General features: G+C 36.0%; 1 protein-coding gene across 1 annotated transcript in view; it reads left to right on the plus strand.

Annotated features, from left to right (window-relative positions):
* Positions 1 to 20297, plus strand: part of BBS9 (Bardet-Biedl syndrome 9) — a gene marked incomplete at both ends in the record, with an annotated part of 309474 nt that overhangs the window by 149704 nt on the left and 139473 nt on the right. Inside the window, one exon of the mRNA XM_081996969.1 lies at positions 8338 to 8560. Coding sequence (XP_081853095.1) covers positions 8338 to 8560 — 223 coding nt within the window. The remainder of the gene's footprint in view (positions 1 to 8337; positions 8561 to 20297) is intronic.

Below are 20297 nucleotides of genomic sequence, written 5' to 3' on the forward strand. Positions count from 1 at the left end.
GATATAGAAACCTCTTGTTTGGTGGTTTGGATAAGCATAAATGTAAGGTTTTCATTCAGTAAGGTGAGCTTCCAAATACTCTAGCGTTTTTGAGAGCTGATGAAATCATTATTGTGACTAAAATAAAGAAATAAGATACAGTTCAGGCAAATTGCGGAGTTATCAGCTGTAAGAATTCCCATAACTTGGCTTGCACCATTTTGCATAGTTTTTGCACTATGTTTCTCATTGCATTTGAATTCTTTCAGAACTGTCTTGGCTATCACTTCAGGACGAATTACTTCATAGGCAGCTTGAAAAATGGCTATTGCTTTAGGAAAAATACTAATAATGATAAAGGCTTTCAAAGTGAGTTCAGGCTTTTTGAGAGAGACTTCTTAAGATACAGAATCAAATATCTGTCTGAGTCATGAACACAACTTAGAAACAATCTTGTTCAAGTTTGACTGATGTGCTATTAGAACGATTTATTTACACTTAAGACAAATAATAATAATTTGTAGCTCTCTCACTTAATTTTCCACAATTCCTAGAGTTCTGTTATTTCCATAAACCAGTTGTTCTCAAACTTACCTCCCAATGGTCACTTCCCCTCCTTCCCCTGTTGTCCACCCCATCCTTTCCCTGGAATGTTCTCAGCCCTACAGTATTTCTGAGTTCTTAAAGGAGCAACTTCTACGGGTCTGCTCCCTATAGAGCACTCTTTCCTCACCCAGAAACCTTGTCCAGGTTACCTCCAGGTTGAAGAAACTGTACCATAAGTAGTACTATCATTTATTTTAATCTTCTCACAAAGGTCATGCAGTTTCCTGTCTAAGACATCTTATACGAAGGGTTTTGAATGAATTTTATTGTGCTTTAAACTTAAGAGATTTATTAGCAAGCTCCACTGTGTACAGGTTTCTGTAGGCATCTATGACTTACTTCCCTTTTTTGCTGTTACTTGCATAAAGCATTTTTGTTGCTTAAAAATTCCGGTAACCATAGTTAGTGTTTGAGCGAAATGAAGTCTTCTCGTCTCATGTTTTATAAACTAAATTACAAATGCAAGCTTTCTGTGGGCAAGGTGACTTGTTTCTTGAGCAGCAATGAAGTCATGTAGCTTAAAAGATTGCTTCCAAAGGTCTTAAGCCTTTTTAGAGAAGGTTGTTACCAAAAATTTAACATCTTTTGCAAAGTATAGAAGACTTGTAATCCTACTGGTGTGAACTGTCCATCTGTGACTATCTACCTTTCAATGAGCTCTAAGAAATATTTTTATGTCTTACAATTTACTTTAACATGTTCTTCTGTATGTTCTCTGATTATTTGGACAATAAACCAAATTGTTATCCTGTATTGATGCAGCTTACTGGGCATTTTCATGGAGGGAGGGGTGGGAAAAATCCTAGCCTGGCAGGTTGAGGTGTTCTAGATGCAGTGAAGTAGATGTTATTATTGGGCTGGAGTTCAGCTGATTGCAGTGATTGCTTAGAGCTGCTTTGGTACCTCTAGATTCTGGTCCTGAATAGGAGTCAATATTCTTGAAGTTTATCGATAGGCACAATATCATGTGAAAGTTCTTAATTGTGGATTTAAGTAGCTATTTTAATTCTACTTTTTCTTGCTTTTGTGGGTCATGTAAAATGTTAAAGATTTTTTTTCCCTGATGATCACAAGCCACTTTACCTGGCTTGCTAAAAGGAACTGGCAGATTTAATTGAAGCAAAACTAAATGGCCTAATGGCTGTGAAAACATCTAACCACTTTCGAATAATACTGTGTTGTGGTGGTCTTTATCATGAGCAAGCATTTGTTGCCGCTCTTCTGTGTTATCTGGTATAAGAATGGAATTGGTTCTGGGAGTCTTTGTTGTTAGACTTTTGGTCAAACGCTTCTGCTTGAAGCTCTTCAACTGGTGTCAAAGGCATGGCAGAGATTTCGGTAATTTCCAGTCCTGTCTACGTATTTGGTGTAAGCACACTTTCAGGAGGCAACATTCACCTTTGTGAAATATGTTCATCTGATTCGTGTGATGAAGTGTAATCTTCTGTACTTTTATGGATTTCTCCTGCACCATAAAACGGGGTATTTTACAGGAGAAAGTTAAACTACTTTGCTGGTATATCAGCTCAAACCAGTTTGACCACTGACCGCATAGTATTGTGTAAAGAAAGTGCATGCATAAGGTTTGGGGTCATCCTGGGGGCACGCCGAGGAAGATTCGAGAAGACTCTAGAAGGAGAAGAGGGCATGCGCTGAAGAAGACATGCCTATTCATGAATATGTATTAGTGAACAGGGTCACGCTGAGGAAGATTCAAGAAGATTCTAGAAGGAGAAGAGGGCATGCGCCGAAGAAGACACGCCTATTCATGAATATGTATTAACGGACAGGATATAAACCAGGAACAGGAACTGAACCGCGTGCGTCTTGGTGGAGCGGAGACTTCCGGCGCACCCAGCGCTGTTTGCTTGCCTCTATTCGCTTAATAAATTGTAAATTTGATTTGGAATCCTGTTTGGGACTAAATCATTTATAACACCTTTCAACTACATTCAAAACAATCTTCTGGTTCTGTGGTCCTCTATCTTCCATGGTTTTTATGCATTTCCCTATAAAAAAATCTTGTGGTTTTCTTTTTTTTTTTTGGCAGACTAAATCATAAACTCATTAACTTTGTATCTTTTCAGACCTTGTAGGTATAATCTCCAAGCTAAATAGTGTCTTTTATGGGGCTGGTATTTACACGTTTACTTTGTTGTCTTTTGCTTTCATATAACAAGGAAGTTTCCATCAGTTTGAGTGGTACAATAGTTAATTTTACTGACCTATTATACTTATATTAAGCATCACAAAGTGAGATAGGGTTTACATTCAAAGAGAACCCTTTGATCATCTCTTATAGCCAGAGAAGAAAAACAATGGAAGACTAATAGCTTGGCGAAAATGAGTTTCCATGGGTATCTATATTAGTCATTGGGGTCATCTGGTTAAAATTGTGAGTATAAATGGTATTTTTACCTGCGTTATGATGCACTGTAATGAACTAGTTAGCTTCAAACTTCACAAAAACCCTGACTTGTTCAGTTTCCGTGCTTTGGTCTACATGTGTCTTGAGCAGTTTGTGTTCAGAGCCTTTGTAGGATTTAAGCTCTGGTCCCTTACATGAATTTATGACAATTGCAGAGTACTAAAGGACAGGAAATGCTGTGTCATAAAATCTCATTCTCAACACATCCCAAAGTTTCTTTCTGTCTCCCAGTTGCATCTTTTCTTTGCTTATGTATGTGTGTTCATTATAAAGCTTGAGAATTATCTGAAAGTAAATCTACATATTATTTACATCTATTACAGGACAAAATCTAGCTCACAAAGATTGCTCTAGCAAAATCTTTTGTAAGTAAACGCAATCAATGTAATGATAATTTTTAACTTTTCAGAATAGGGATTTAAGAGGAAGTATTTATCAGGCTGTTTCTACAAACTACGTAGCTGTATGACTAGTTGCTATAATCTGGTCCAGGTAAAACTTGATGAATATTAGTGTTGTCATAGTTTCAGAAAGCTTGATAATATTTTTAAAATCTTTACTCAGGTTTTATCCACCCTTTATATGTTTAAGATAGTCCTGTAGGCTATCATTGCAAATCATAATTTGGCTGTCCACTGTTTCTCAATGATTAGTCACATCTAATTATTCATAGAGTGCATCAGTTAGATGAGACTTGGCTTGGCTGTCTAGATGTGTGTTCACCGTTAGTGGTTCGTGTGTCAAAACCTTCAATGTCTCAGAACAAATTCTGATAAAGTCTAATATTAAGTGATGTGGAGAAAGGTAGACTTTCATTTTATTAATTATCTGCTTAAGTACTGCTTAAAATTTGGTAAAACTTGTTGAAGATTTTCAGTTAAAGAGCAACAGATGCTTTTATTTTTCATAGAAGGTGCACATGGTAAAACTTGTAGGTAAAATATCCTAATTTGGTTTTTTATCACATCACTTTGAACAAATGTGCTGTATTATTATCTACTTGAGAATCTCGTATATTTACTAGATCGTGTCTGTATTGGAAGCAGTTCACCCCGATTCTGAGGGGAAACATGAGGCAAAACCCACTGTATCCGCCAGAAATTCCAGTGTGGTGTTTGCATTTGGAGCTGTTAGATTCTCCATGTTTTCTGAGTGAAATCACTTCAGTGTCTTTAGAAACTGGACTTGGTACTTTTATTTGTGAATGTGTTTGCAACAGAAACCAACCACTGTAAACTTCTGTGCCATGCAGCTAGATAGGATTTTGACTGGACCTCAGTAGGAGCAACTTAGCTTAAGCAGTACTTCATCTTTCACTTCATTAACTTCCAGTGATTTATGGCTGATGCTATTGGTGGAGGCAAGGGGAATCTAAAAACTTAAGAAAATGCTTGTGAACAGTTATAAAGCATAAATGTGTTAAGAATGTGAACTATATGAGTAAACCTATCAAATCTGACAACAGTTAGGCCCTGTCTCATGCTTCTCCCTATATATGTGTGTCCTATGCATCTTAACAACAATATTGAAATCCTTCTGTCAGATCCTCTTCCTATGTATGTCTAGTTGACCTTGTCTGTTGACCAGCTAAACTCTTGGAGTGGAGTCTTGCAGCCAAGCAGCAGGCTACAGTGCTGTGCCCTCAAACTTCATTAGTAGAAGTGAATGCACTTCACCTGCATATTGTGTCACAGGATCAGTGCCCTTTCTACAGCCTGACAATTTATCTGCAGTGTGAGTTCTCACATGCTGGATGGTCCTCCAGATTTATTGTCTAGAATTTTAGAATAACAGTGGGTTAGACAGTTACCATGCAGGGAACATAATTTTGGAGGTCTCTTCGTGTTAGGCAAATGGTAAAACCTAAAAGTCTTCCTAAAAATTAGGTAGTCTATATCAAATCTTATGCCAAAGTGAGACTGAAGGTATAATCATGGTCACACTCAGATATGCCATGACACCTGAGGATCCTTAATTATAATATATATGGAATGTAAGTGATGTGTACTAGTACAATCTTAGTCCTGCTAGTATCACAAATCTACATTTGGTCTTCAGATCCTGCAGTGTATATGATTTGGTTAAAAGAAAGTGCCAATCTCTACCTATTACCTACAGGAGAAATCTAATAATGTGTACATGCAAAATATGAAGCCAAACCTTTCCCAATGAAAAAGTTAAATGAATGAATTACATACCTTTCATAGCTATTTCAGGTCACACCGTCAATATGAAGAATTTGCTTCATTTAATAATATTTCTTTCTGTGAGTCTTGACTCACATTTGTTGTGGCAGTTATGGCAACACTTGCTGGTCATAGGATGATGGGATTACTGGTATCATACTTCTGTTGAAGGTGTTCCTTTCAGACCTCAAATGTGCAGAATACTACACAGAAAGCCATTAGTGAGTATTACAACTGTGGCCGTAGAATCATTCTTCAGTGTGGGCTATAGACAAGAACACTTTCATTTTCAAACATCTTTTAGCTTTTTTGATATGTAAGGGGTAAAGAAGTTTTCTTGTTCCTCCGATTCACCTTGCACCAATAAAAATTGCTGACAAATGTAGTCTTATTTGCAGCCATTAATTCTTAGTTGTATAAAATCACCTCAACAGATTTCTATCAAGTTTTTTTTTCATGTAGAGGTAGCTTTTCTGTACTCTTTCACTAACCATAAAGGCTGCTTTGGATTTGACTGGACTTCCTAGATCAACAGTCCTTGAATTGGAGAAGGTAGTTCTATCGTCTACTGAAAAAACAGTTCTATGTGGAAATTAAATACAAGAACAAAGGTTTGAAAATGTTAAGGTTGTGGTACAAAGTAAAACATACCTGTGTGAGCCAAGGACAGCATCCTAGCCACTTTTAATTTCCTAACTTTGGTTAGCTTGTATTTCAGTCTCCTTATTTACATACTCCTTTTGCCTGCAACAACTTCTTTGGAGGGATATATTGGCCAACTTTTCAGCTACACTTTGCTGACACTGGTTAATCACGTGTTTCTTTGTCTTTTCATGAAACTCAAGTTTCTTATGTTTACGTTGTCTTATTTTTCATGATTTGTAGTAGAATTAGGAGTGCCTGGCTTGACTGTTTTTGGTGCTTTGTACATATTAAGTTTCATTGCCCAGTATGTGGGAATGTAGACAGCATTTACCAGCTCATTAACCTCTTTAAATTGGCTGTGGAATGGATTATTTCCTGTCACCATCACAGGTCAGTGGATGGATTACACTGCAACGGACTCTATAGAATATTTGAAAAATGTTAAGCTACCACAGCATTGATTCACTGGCATGATTTTTCTAATTTACATGATTTTTTGGGGAAATCCAGCTAAGACAGTAGGTTAATGTTGTCATCGTTCTGAAGTCAGGAGAGGCAAATGTTGTCTAAGAAAACTAGCTGATCCTGTTCCTCTGCAGAAAGTACATGTTTTATACACATACAGCATGTTTTCAGGACACTATTAAGGGTAGTGTATGTTTTGCCCAGGGTAAAATGCATATGACTGTGTGGTCTTATAGGCGTACTTGACCGCTAGTAAGCATCTGTCCTGGACCTGTTCTTAGGAAGTAACAAGGTCAGGAAGGGTGGCCTTTACTTCTGTGTCAAAAGTAGTGCCCGAGCCTTCACAAAAGTTACTTGCTTCACAGTGGAGTCTTGACAGGGTTGACACTGTCATTCTTTCAAATTTTATACTTACCTGTATTGGAAATTTGGGTAGGCAGGTGATTTTTGCTGTTCAACTGAGTGTTTTCAATCAAGTAGAATGCATCATGAGACAGAGCTTAAAAGCTAGAAGACTCTGGGGTTGTTAGCTACAACTGGATACTTGGGGTTTCTTTTTGTTCTGCCTTAGTAATTGCCATGTAAAGAGCTACCTTGGTCTTACCTGCTGTTAGCAGCAGATAGAACTGGGTGGTTACAGACTGTAGCCTCAAAACTTCTGAAGTCAATAAAGACTATGGCCAAAATAAGTCCCAACCAATCAGGAGTATTGAGAGAGCAGACAGTAATCCTGCAGCGATTGAATATTACTTCCCTGTACATGTAGGCAACACATATAAAACTGAATAATATGAGATGTAGCTGAATAATAAGAGATGTTATGTGTCCTGAAGTTAGCAGACCACAAAGCCCTTCATATTAGTTGCTAACTCTGTCCAAGCTCTGTAAGATTGTCATGAAAAGACATGTGCAGGCTTTGTGACTATCTTGCAGATTCGTTAATTATAGATGCTTTAGATTAATCACATGGTATCATCCCAGAGTGTAATTTAAGATTACAGAATGCATCCAGATAAGTCAATTCTGCATTGCATACTGCATAAATGAGATAGATGTCATATATTAGATTATGTACATTAACCTGGTAATGTTGTCACAAATAGTAAGACTTCTGCTACCCAGGAATCTTACTTAAAGGAATGTCTTTGATTTGTTAATTTCTCTGAATACCATAGTACAGATTACAAACTTGAAACTAACTTTTAAAGGTGCTTTTCAAGGTGCCTCATGAAAAGAAAACTATGTGTTTTTACTGAGTGTTATTTGCAGGAGTAAACACTTTATTTTGTGGAAATGTGTATACTGAATATGACACATAATATAGCTTTTCCTTTTGAAAGCTTTTCCATAGGTAGCTGCCTATTTTAACTGAACTGATAACTAAGCTGGTCTTTGCATAAATGTTCACAGCTTGACACTATGCTGTTAGAAATCTAAGTCCCAGTTCATCAGAGCACTGACACACCTGTGCTAATGCTGTGGGCACCATAACTTAGAATTTAATTGGTCTGATAAATAGATACTGAATATCTGTAGCTTTTGGGTTGCAGTCATGATGATCTGTGCTATTGGCATATTTTCAGAATCTTAGACAGTGATTCCAAAGCATGTATAATTGGATACCTTTTTATTTCCTGGTCTTGATGTATGCTCAGCATAATGTTATATACTACATACTATGTTTCTATTTACTTCTCAAATCTGGTCTTAATTTGAAATGTTGCATCCAGGAACTTCTGGTTTTCAGTTATTAATAAAACTACTGAATTTAACTGTTATGTCACATACTGTCCATATATTATTATCATTGTATTATATTTCTCTGTCAGTATTAATATTGGGACAACTTCAGGTTTTTTGTTTCTACAAGCTAAAGAACTGGGTGTTCATGACACTCGTTAATACCCAACTTATATTTTATGTATTGGAATTATTTGAAAATTCTTAGTCATTGATTTGTTATTTTTTATATGCCATATCATATTACAGTTCACCTAATTTCATTTAATTTCCTTTTCTTCAATCCAGGGTTGGGAAGAAACTGTGGATGCCGCCATTTCTTACTTGTTAAGAACTTGTTTGTCAAAGAGCTCTAAGGAACAGGCCTTGACTCTCAGCAGCCAGTTGTGCATGCCCAAAGATACTAGCAGACTGAAGAAGAACATAACCCTCTTCTGTGACAGATTGGCCAAAGGTGGCCGCCTTTCATTAAGTACAGACTCAGCCACTCAGCAAGCTCCTGTCATGCCAGGTAAGACATGAAGTACATGTTCATAATTCAAAATATGTATTTGTATATAAAAATAAAATTATACACATTTGTGTTAGTTTTTCACTGGTTGTGGAAATCAAACGCTGTTTGTGTTGCTGAGCAGTAGGATGACTTGGGTAATAAGATAATTTTAAATCTAAGTTTTATCTCAGTTTGATCACTTATTGCTGCTCTTACAGCATATGCACAGTAATGCAGCAAATGAACCTCAGATGGTCATCTTTATGCTTTAAAAGCCTTATCACTTATTTCTTTGCACTTTTCAATTGAATGTATACAAGTGTGCATTCTAACATGATGGAAAAGTCATGAGTGAAAAGTCCTACTTTCTTGGTAGGGAAATAATTGTGGTTGCATTACTGGCTTTATGGCATATCCATATGACTAATTATGAAGTAGTGATAACACTGAATAAAAAACCCCTGCAACTCTAGAAATACTAGTTGGCTGGGTGGTATATCACAAAGCATGAAATTAAAGGTGAAACTAATTTAATAACACTTCTCATTTGGAAAAGGAGCGTGGAGAAGATTTCAAAGTGCACAATGATTTAAATTCATGTCATGGAATTGCCATTTTTTGAAGAAACTTTATTCATGTCCTTTTCTATATTCCTACTTTTTAGTAACAGTGGGAGCAAAGCCACACCTTTTCCATAGTGTGTACATTAGCATCTTTGTACTGTTGCAAGATATTTTCTTCCTGCCTTTTTTTCGCTAGTGACATAGTCTCCTAATAAACATCAGATACTCCTGCTGACTTGGAAACAGGGTTTTCTTCCCAGCTTCCTGCTCTGAATTTGGATTGGATGTTCATTCAGCTTCATAGTCTCCTAAACTGCATAATATCACTATGGTCTTTGGCCTCAATGACCTCTTTCACCTGCAGCAGTCTTCACACCTGTAGGGAAAAGTATTTATTGTATGCACATTTCAGGCATAAAATTTGGAGTTTATTATTTTGTCTTCATGGGTATTGTTTTTGATAAAATTTGGAGTTGTGTTAGGACAGTATCTTTATTTCTCTGTATTTTGTTTTCTTACATGTTGAAGAATAATTTCTGTTTAATCTGAACGGCCTGCGCAATGTTTCAGCAATTCAGAAGTCCTTGTTGTTATTATGGACAGCCCTCCTTTGCATGTGTTACTTCAAATTATTTGGTAAAATGGCTGCAGACTGTGCAATGGTAGAAACTGTATTTATATAATTTTTCTTTAGTGTTACACTGTGCCCATATCTGGAAACAGACTGATAATCATGTGAAATGAAGAAGTGAGCCAGAATAAGTGTCAAATTAGTTTTACAAATTTTTGTTAGTATTTCTTTGCAAGACTAAGATATGTGTTCAGGGTACTTCATTTGCTGAACTTTGAAAAGATTATATAGGCATTGTTCTTCTAAGAATTTTGAAAAGGTGTAAATAGCTGCAGTTCATCTTTTTCCATCTAAGGTAATAAGGTGAATTGTTTTAATAAGGAAATTCACTTCTGCCTGTTCAATTGATTATTATTAATGAGTTCAGGGGACTATTCAATTTGGTTATGATTAACTCCGTTAGGAAAAGTGTAAAATTTTCAAAAATTGTAAACAAATTAGAAGAAATGTTGCTCTTGATGAAGGACCTTGGGAAAGCTGTCTGGTCATGCTCTCCACGTTGCATATATAAAGACTAAAATTTTAAAAATGTGAAACCCACTGTTTTCTATTACATGAGGCCAAAATAATGCCAAGAAGGCATGAGTGACATGTACCACAATGGTAAAAATTATTCTAGTACAGGTAGACAGTTATAATACCTCTCAAAAATAATACAAGGAAGAAGTACATTCCACGCAAAACAGAAGATACGGACTGTGGGCTGTTAGCCATGTATCGATACTATGTGGGACCAGGGTTACCACTTCACATGATGAAAAATGAAGTACTAGTAGGGAGCTGGTTGAGACCTGCTATAGCAGTGTCCCACCCAACATAAACTGTTTTAGCTATACTTGAAATGCCCTTTGGCCATGATTTACATTAAAAAGAATTAAAAATCTATAATCCAAATACACATTCCAAAATAAATAATTTTATTTTCAAAATTGCTGACTTCAGTGTGTAACCCTTTTGACTATCACATCACCTAATTAAGAATCAAAATTATGACCTAATTAGGCTAGCACTTCAGAGTGTCACAAGAAGGTAGCATTTAAAGAAATTCTATAACCTAATACAACTTGCTTATTTTCACAAAGAGTTCAGCCTGAAGCCTTGATAAAAGGGTCTGTACACTTACGCATTTCCTCATTAACTGTTGAGAGAATATGGTTTTGGGAAAGTATGGAAGAGCTTAAAAATAAGAAATTTCTTTTTCATTTACAGGACAGGCTTGTTAGAGAGAAATACTTCTGCCAAATGCTTAGAATAGCATAGTATTTAAGTAGTTACTGTCTAGCAGGGTGTGGCGTATGCTTTGAAACTCTGTGGGTGTTTGTCCTTGGACGGACTGGAGAAAACTGGGAGCTTTCTTGAGAGAATGAAGATTTTATTGAGGCTTTTTAAACATGTTTGTCTTGTCACCTGTTTGGGTTTTCTGTGGCCATCTCTACATTGGCAAGGAATGTCGTCTGTTAGAGGCAGATCTGCAGGGGGAAGTAATTGAGACTGGCAATGTGACTTGTACCATCAATGTGTTTCAGAGGGGGTTTGAACTAGCTCTGATCCTGTCTGGTGTACTTCCCCCATTAGTAGTCGGAGTGCTTTAGGTGCATTCCTGGGATTTATCTGCCCAGTTGGATTCACCTGAAAGAAACATGTTCATTTGCCCAAGACCACTTCTCAGTGTGAAAACAGTACAACTAGTGAGGATAATCAAGAAATTTGCCTCAGTCTTGTTTCCAATTAAAAATACCTGTTCAGTCTTACACTGGGAAGAAATTGAATGATGTCTTATAAAGGGAAATCAGTACATAAAAGAACTATATGCTGTAAAGAGCTGTTTGTTAATGCCTATAAAATAGAGGAACTTCTCCTCCTAGTCCTTAAAGGAAGGAACATGAATATGTAGCGGAGAATGAGGTAGAACTATACATGGAGAAGGAGGTAATGAGAACTGAATGTGTATCTGAGGATTTATGGTTAAATACTGGATGTTAATGTAGGCGAAAGTTCTTCAGGGTGTTAAAGCTCCAAGCCAGAGTAATTACAATTCCTGTAATTGTTCAGTAGTGTAGCTGTCATTAGCTTGAGAGTTTTGTTCAATGCCACTTTTTCTTAAGCCCATTCTTTTTCTTAATGGTGGAAACTTTTTTTTCCCCTGTAGCAACTAACTTTAAAAAATTTGTTTAAATGTGCCTAGGAGCCTTCTGGCATTGCAGCACTATAACAGTAAACTGGATTTCTAGAAGCTATATTTAATATGTTCAAGATGGTGTACCCTGCAATCTAGAGAAATTGCCTGAAGCCACATTGAAAAGCTGATGATTATCTTTAAGTGTGCAACTATTTGAAAGATGCCTTCAGAAAATAGTTATCAGTATTTGTAGTTAATCCAACAGTATATGTTAGAGGTATGCCATGGTCTTTGCTGGATCTGGGTTTGTTCAGTATTTTCTTTAGTGGCTTCAGTGATGGAGTATGGAGCATGAATGTTAAAATTGTGGTTTTGCAACAAGCTAGCAGTAGTTTCAAGGACTACTTGATAAATTAGAGGACGGATCTGAAGTCCATAAGATGGTGTTCAGTTGAGACAAGCACAAAGGACTCTAGTAAATAAGAATCAGACTAACTAAAAGTTGAGAAATAATTCCCTAAGCATTGTTGCCATAGGATAGGCTCCTGGGGGTTATAATGGACCAGCAACTGAATAAAATTCAGCTATATAATCCTATTAAAAGAGAATTCCAACTGTGGGATGTACTCATATGACTTCAATGAGGAGATACAATTATTTCTTTCTATTCTTCATGGGAAAGATTTGGTTGAAATTACAGGGTAACACAATTTAAGAAAAACTTAGACCAACTGAATAGAGTTCAGAGAAGAGCATAAAAATTAAGACTGAAAGAAACAATTTTGCTTTTTGTTTCTTCTGAGGGGAAAAAGAGAGAAGGTTGAGGAGGGACATGATAGTTTTCCAGTATGTAAAGGATGATTAAAAGTTAATCAGAATCATTGACTAAATATAATTATAACTGTAAGCCACATCAGGCTATATCATACACTGTGTTGCCTTTGGCAATGTGTAATCGGTTGGATGGGAGGAACAGTGAGGGGCTTAGGGAATGGTGCTGGCCCAAAGTGTGGGTCAGTGCCAGGGAAGTGCTGAGGAAAGGTGCTGTGTAGACCACCCAGGTTGTCATGTATTGAGCTTAATGAGTGTGAGAATTTACAGCATAAATCCTGATTACCTGCAGTGAATTAATTCTGTAGCTTTTAAAGGTGTCTTATAATATCTGTGTGTTTTGCAGGATTGCTTTGAAAACTTTAAGCAGTGTCAGCTGTGGCTGTTGGGAAACTTATTTAGGTGTCAGTCTGATTGGAGCTCTATTAGCAGTACTGCCTAACCTGTATTTTGGATATTGCAGCTACTCTGTGGCTAGAATGTGATCCTGCTGTTCCTATAGTAGTTCCTGGTGTGCAGATGGCATCCTTTTGCAAATGGCATCTGTATCTGTTTAACGTTTTGTTCAAGCAAAGGATTTTTCTTTTTAAATTAGGACTTTATTTTTCTTTAAACCATCCTTTTAGCAATAGAGACACTGTTATTTAACCTGAAAATCAGTTACTGAATACTGCATCACTGAAATCTGTGGAATGCCAAAGACTGTTCTTTCCTCAGGTCAACTGAATCTTCAGAACTAAAATTAGAAGGAAAAGTGGGAATATTTTGCATCCATGAAATAGGATTTGCAAATAGTTTTCTGTCAATGTAATATTTAAGATTTATATAAAGGTAGAGCTAGAAGTCAAGCCAAGTGCCCATCTAGCTTTCTCTTCTGTGTTGCGATGGGGTTAATGTATCCAGAGTATCAGTGACGAAGTTTATCTGAACTTTTATTCCACAAGGTTAAACACTATTTCTTGATAGCTTATATGCTAGCTTTATGTTCTTATAGGAAGGTTTTCTAATATTTGATATATGTTGTCTTTCCTGCAAATCAAACTGGTTTCGTGTGAATATTGAAGATGGAGGTGGCAAATAATGATGTTCTTTATAATGTTTAAAGCTTTGGAAGATTTTTAGTACATCCCTTCTGTAACTTCTTGTTTTATATTAATTGTGACTAAATCATCTCAGTCTTTTTCTGCGATGATTTTTCAGTTCTTACTATTTGTTTTCCAAAATGGAATGCTTTTCCTTTTGTCTATAGCAGGGAGTATACCCTGCTATACTCCGTGCTCACAATCTCAATCTCCAGACCCTTTCCCACACATTTGTTGCCTAACCAGATGTTTCCCATTCTATATTTATACATATGATGTTACTGTCCTAAGCATGGTAATATATACTTGACTTGACACTTTGTCTTCATAGCTTTTTTTAGTTTATCAAGTTGGTTACAATTCTGCTTTGTATAATCGGGATTCTATCATTCAGGTTATGAATGGGTAAATGCTAACTTTAAAGGCAGTGTTCTTTACTACATTAAATATATATATATGCACCCAGAATGTATTCAAAGTCATGCTGTGGAAGACAAAAGCTTTTCTAGTGTTTTTCTTTTGTGTAAACTTATAAAAATAATTTTTCAAAATCCTTACAGTGATATCTGTGAGTGAATATTGCCCATTTTGAAGCTGTGTTAGCTGGAAAACTGGGATGCAACAGAATGTGTCATATTCCTTAAGGAACTCTCTGTTTACATGCTGTTAAACTTGAGGAGAATGTCAGGACTAATTGGAAAAACATGTGGATTTGGGTTCCTGGAAGAGCAATATCCATTTATATATATACACACCTATATATATAAAAGACATAAACATTGCTGCAAAGTTCTTAGTACAGAGTGAACTGTAAAGAAAGACTAATAATAGTTTGTTCGATCTGAAAAAAATAGGATTTTTGTTGTTGCAAATTCCTTTCTTACACTGTTAATTATCAATTCTTCATTGGTCATCAGGGGAAAGGAACAAGCAGTATAACTCAGGTATTCTCAAACTTCATAGTGTGGACTTTAGCACAGAGCGTGTTGCGAAATGTAGTGCCTGCCATTTGTACCTACACAGATTCCAGTCTTCTGTCTGTCATGGTAATGTTATGTCAGTAGCAACTACATCTTCTGGAGAAGATAGAATCATGTAGTTTAAAATTATTCAAAAGTAATTTAGCAGCATGAAGATGGCACAGAAGTCAGCACTGAGGAATAGACAATGCTTTTCAACTACCAGCAGATATTCCCGAAATCACTGGAGCCTGATGGATCACAGTTTGAAAAATTTTTGTGTAACTTAAGTATTGTGAGCCTGAAATCATGGTGCAGTGGTAGCTTTTTATAGCCCCCCCCCCCGCTGGTACACAGAAGTGTGTAAAAATTGCCAGTATATTTCTCTTCTCATAGATGTGACACAAATCCAGTGTTGTTTATCTCCACAGAAGACTACAATCCATTATAAAATGTGATTCTCACTTAAGATATTTTCCATATGTTTTATGGAAAAATCTTTTTTTTGTAGCAATTTGTTTTATGTAGCAATAAAATACTAAACTACTTTTTTTTCCCCTTTTGCAACCCTTAAAATAATGCTTTTAGATCATTTTTTCTTATTTTAGTTTAAATATATTGGGTATTCATAAAGCTCTTTAACAATGCTTAATAAATCTAGGTAAGGAAAAATGAAAGTAAAGCTTTATTCACAAAGCTTGCCCAAAGTACTTGCAAGGTTTTTTGTACACCTAAAGGTTGGATTGTGCTGACTGATGGAACTGGTAGTACACTGAGGTCAGTGGCAATTGTCATTGACCAAATTAGATTCAGCGTTTTACCTATCATTTTCATAGTGTTCCTCACCTGTTTCCACTACTTCATGAGACAGTGCCATTTACAGAACTGTCTAGAGGACATTGGTAAGTACCTATGATAGGAATCTAAACCTTAGTAAAAACGCCAATTTCTCATTGAAAATCAGTTTGCTAAGGACTTCTTTCTTAAATGTACCCAGAGACTTTTAAAGCACATTTATAAAACACTGCATGCCAATTCATTCCTATGGATTTGTTGGCTCAGGCCCTTAAATATGAAGTTGACATTAACTCACTAACTGTTGCAATGAAAACTTTAACTCATCTTTCTAGGTTCCATAAAATCATATAGGTTGATCAATAAAACACCTTGAAAGACTGATTACCTCAGGAAATGTGTTACTAAGAGTGAAAAAGTTGGTGGTTTTTTTTTTTTTTACTATATGAGATTATATTAAAAAGACTGAACTCTGCATTTAAACACAGAGAGAAGATTTTTTTCTTATATTTGCTGGCTAAATTTATTTGTGTTTTTTATATATATATATATATATGAAGTATAGCTATGTACCACTTAAAGTACATTAAAGTTCATTAAAGTTCATTAACTTTCATTTCTTAAGTGCTCCAAATTGACAGACATACTCATCTTATTTGAAAGTCAATGTCTGTTTGCGTTCTAACGAGTATTTGTTTTTTCCTCTCTTGATGTAGAAGCTGGGGCTCCTGTACCCAGGAGGGGTTTCTGTATGGGAAGTTGTGTACTGCTTGCATTGAAACCAAAACAGATCTACCATCGCTGTATCAGTTTTTTCGAACTTCCCATACTTTTCTTACTGCCTTAAGGCAAACAAGTATTTGGTAAAATGTGCACTTTTTATCTTCTCTTTCTAGTCCTTCCTTCTAGTAAGGCCACTGCTATGGCTCTGCCTTGTTTGCTTTGCTCTCTTTTTCCTCAATTATTTTTTTGCATTTCTCCTCTCTCCATTATGCTTCACTGGTTTCCTTCTCCATACCATGCCCTTTGATGTCCATGCAACTATATGTACGGTTCCTGCACGGTGATAGTCAGAGCACGTAACTCTACCACCAGAGCAGAAAAAGGGTAGGAAGACCCTTTTCCTGGCCATCTGTCAATATGGGTGGCCCAAAGCAGTAACTGCAGAGAAAATCCTGTGGTACTAGTGTGGATCTATCAGGCAATGGCATTTTAGTGAAGTTTGACAAAGGTGTAATGGAGACTACATCTGTAAACAGTGTGATCATTATGTACTTCTGTATCCAATTTGTGCAGCTCTACATGGCTGAGCTGTTGTGCCAATTTAAACATAACTTTCTTCTCTCCATCTAATTGCAGATGATAATCACACAAGAATGTTAATAAGAACAAAGAAGTTGCCGTAAGTCTTACAGCCCCTGGCATTGTCAGGCACTTCTGTTACACTGTTTCATGCCAGCTAATAATGAGACATGATATGGTATATAATGGAACATGATATAGTGCTGCAACTTTAATGTGACTTCTAGTTCTCTACATTTAAATACTTTTGCAGAAATTTATCGCCTATTCATGATGAACAGTTCTATCTTAATATAAAAGCCGAGAAATAAGCAAATGGTAATATATCAAACATTTTAAACTAATTGTTTGGGTTCTATTTTTGAGACTAGAATATGTCCCTTGCCCCATAAAGCTGATTTAACGAAAAGGAAGGGGAGTAGCAAATCATTAGGGAGAATTTTAGGAGTGCTTACAGCAACAAGATTTTGTCATTGCTCAAGAAAAGCTTAAGAACAGCTTGGTGGAGCCAGAAACATTGATTGTTTGGCACTCGGATGTGAATCTTTACTCTGTAACTTATTTCCATTGTAACTTTCTTTACTCTTTACAACTTCTGTCTCTATTGTTTTAGTAAGTCTGGTAATTTTATTTGTGCAGAAAGGAAAATTGATCTATACAGAAGTTAAGTGACTTTCCCAAGGTCATACCATGAGCCAATAACACCTTTGTACAAATAGAATTCAAATATGCCTTGCAGTCTTTTTGTCATAGCTTCTACGTACAGTTGTTTTGAGGTGATTTACTGTTAAAACACAGGTTACAGATTAATAGATTGTGGTGAGCCAGCTTGCCTTGCAGCCTGTTCTTATATCATTCTGCACGGTTCAGGCAAACACACTTAAAAATGGAAATCTGAATATCAGACAAGAGTGAGGAAGAATGTCTGAAGTAGTCTTTAATTATAATTAATTCAGTCAAATTTCATTACCCTGGTGGACTCAAATGGTAGTTCTCCAATGCTTAATTTTCAGGGATTACATAAACAATGGCAAAGCATTGGAATTTTTTTTTTTTTACTGAAAAGAAGGCACTGATGGAAAATACATATAAATTTTTTTTAGGACATTCCAAGATTCTAGTATTGTGAAAAGGGGCAAAATATGGAAGAGTAACAAAACATGTTTGTGTGCAGGGTTGTGAATAGGTTTTTATTATGTTGTTGGGAAAATCTCCCCATCTCAATTGATATTACAGCTGGCAAAAACCATGGAGTGAAGGAGTACAAAGGTTAAGAAGGCTAAAGCAATAACATTTAAAAAAAATGAATTATTTAAGGATGGATATGTCATGCATAATGAATAAAAAAGAAATCCCGCTTGAGATTTGGGATTCATTCGTTTGTACTATGAAATTCAGTCGGCAGCATTGCAATTCCAACTTGCCTCATCTAAGTACAGTTAGGATCAACACATTAGTGCCTTGGTGTGTACAATCCTATTTCTGGCTCTTTGCATTGAAAACCATTAAATTTTAATATATCCTACTTAAGTATAAATGGTCACAAGTGATTTATGATATTGAGGTAAGCTTTCGGTGAAAATAATTGTCAGTTGAAAAAATTTCCCATAATGATTGTGCTTGTCAGTGGGCTTTATTTTTGATATTGTTTGAGTCCTTGAGAGACCACAAGCAGAAATAAACTTTAAAATCTGCACTAATAAGCTAATTGTTCAAAACTATGGAGAAAGTGTTGCTGAAGGAGAAAGCGTACAGCCTCTGACCTTCCATTTCAGAAGCCTCAATAATAGTAAGTGAAAAAGTAAAAGTAAATCCTAGATAATTATTTTAAGAGGCTATAGCAAATGATGTAATGTATTTTTAAATAAAGCCAAACTCTAATAATGTAGCATAATCCTTTTATTTAAGGTATGCTATTAATGGGGAGTCACTCTTGTATGTCCAGTCATGCTTTGGATTTCCACTTAATCAGGTTTCCCTTGGTTCCTTTAAGTTTTGGTTTCCCGTGATGTTTCAAGAACACCCTGTATGATGGAGCGCCTCTGTGTTAATACATGAGCAGTAGGCATTTGAAGAGCATAATTAGCTCCGCAATTTAGATGATACTAATTTTCCTTTCCAGTCCCTATCTAGACAAGACCACCACAAAATTACAGTAATTGTTTACTTTTCGTTAAGTACAACCACAGCAAAGCATATCCATCCACAAAAAGGCATTGGGAGAGAGATATTACAGAAGGATGAAGGAGAGGTGTGGTGGAAGATGATTTCTAGGTCACCCCTCCTGTCCTGAAATGCTGAAAATAGGTTCCTTGGGAGCCATGACATTTTTCCTTTTTTTTTTTTTTTTTTTTTATAATATGTGTGTGCAGCACTTAAGTTGATTGTAAGTATTTCTTTTAATGTGGTATATAGCTCAAGCCAGAATATGTCAAGGTTAATGGCTTATTCAGTTTCTTCTGACTGGAAGTAGCATACTTTAGTCAGCAGAGATGCAACTGTTTACGCATCAGGAGATGTTGTGGCTATTTCAGGTACGACAACCCATTTGGTTTGAATTTGCCACTTTTCTTTGTTTTCTGTAGATTGAGTAAACCTGACTCTTCTCTTACGCTGCCATAAACTAGGTGCATCTTAGCTGAAATGCCTAGCGTTACGTTATTCTAAGCTGTTCTGAGCAAGTGTGCCCAGAATGAGATAGTTATTTGCATGATCCTTTTTTGTTTTCACTGAATTTGGCTTACAGCTTTTGAAGGGAAATTCTTACTCCATATTTTGTTTGGTCCTCAATTTAAATTAAAAAAACAAAATCACTTGAACTATGACAGTATTAATGTTTTTTCTCAATATTAAGGTCTTATTTTATAATGAAGTAAAGGTGTTTGTTTATGTGGGATTGATTTAATCATTTTTATTATGTAAGCCGTGTAAGTAACATGTATGAGTCTATGGAACTCTATGGTGAATTAACAGTGCAAAACGATATGTATGTCTCTAACACCACTTATAATATATTTACTCTTCCACATTACCATAAAGGAGTCTAATAAATCTAAACCTAGTGAAAATTTCATATTTTGTACATGCAGAACTGATTTTTCAATTACTTCAGACTTTTTTAGGGCCTAATCCAAATCCTGATGAAATCTATGGGAACTTTTCCATAGACTTCAGTAAGCTTTGGCTCAGGCCCCCAGTTTTCAATTTTTCACATAGATTTGCCAAAAATCTGCAGAGAGCCAGTCGCTTGGAAAGTTTTTACTTGCAAAGTACAGCTGTTTTTGAGTTGCACACAGAAAAGTTCCCAATGCTTTTTAAAGCAAAAAAAAAAAAAAGTTTTAAAGGTCTTATAACTTCAGTAGGTAAAAAAGTGGCTTTTACATTTAAAGCAGAAATTACCACGGATCTGTCTAAGCATGACAAATTCTATAATAAAATACTATTTTTAGAATGCTGAACTACATGATAACAAA

The sequence above is a fragment of the Phaethon aethereus genome, assembly GCF_964289735.1.
Source record: "Phaethon aethereus genome assembly, chromosome: 2".
Classification (NCBI taxonomy): Eukaryota; Metazoa; Chordata; class Aves; order Phaethontiformes; family Phaethontidae; genus Phaethon; species Phaethon aethereus.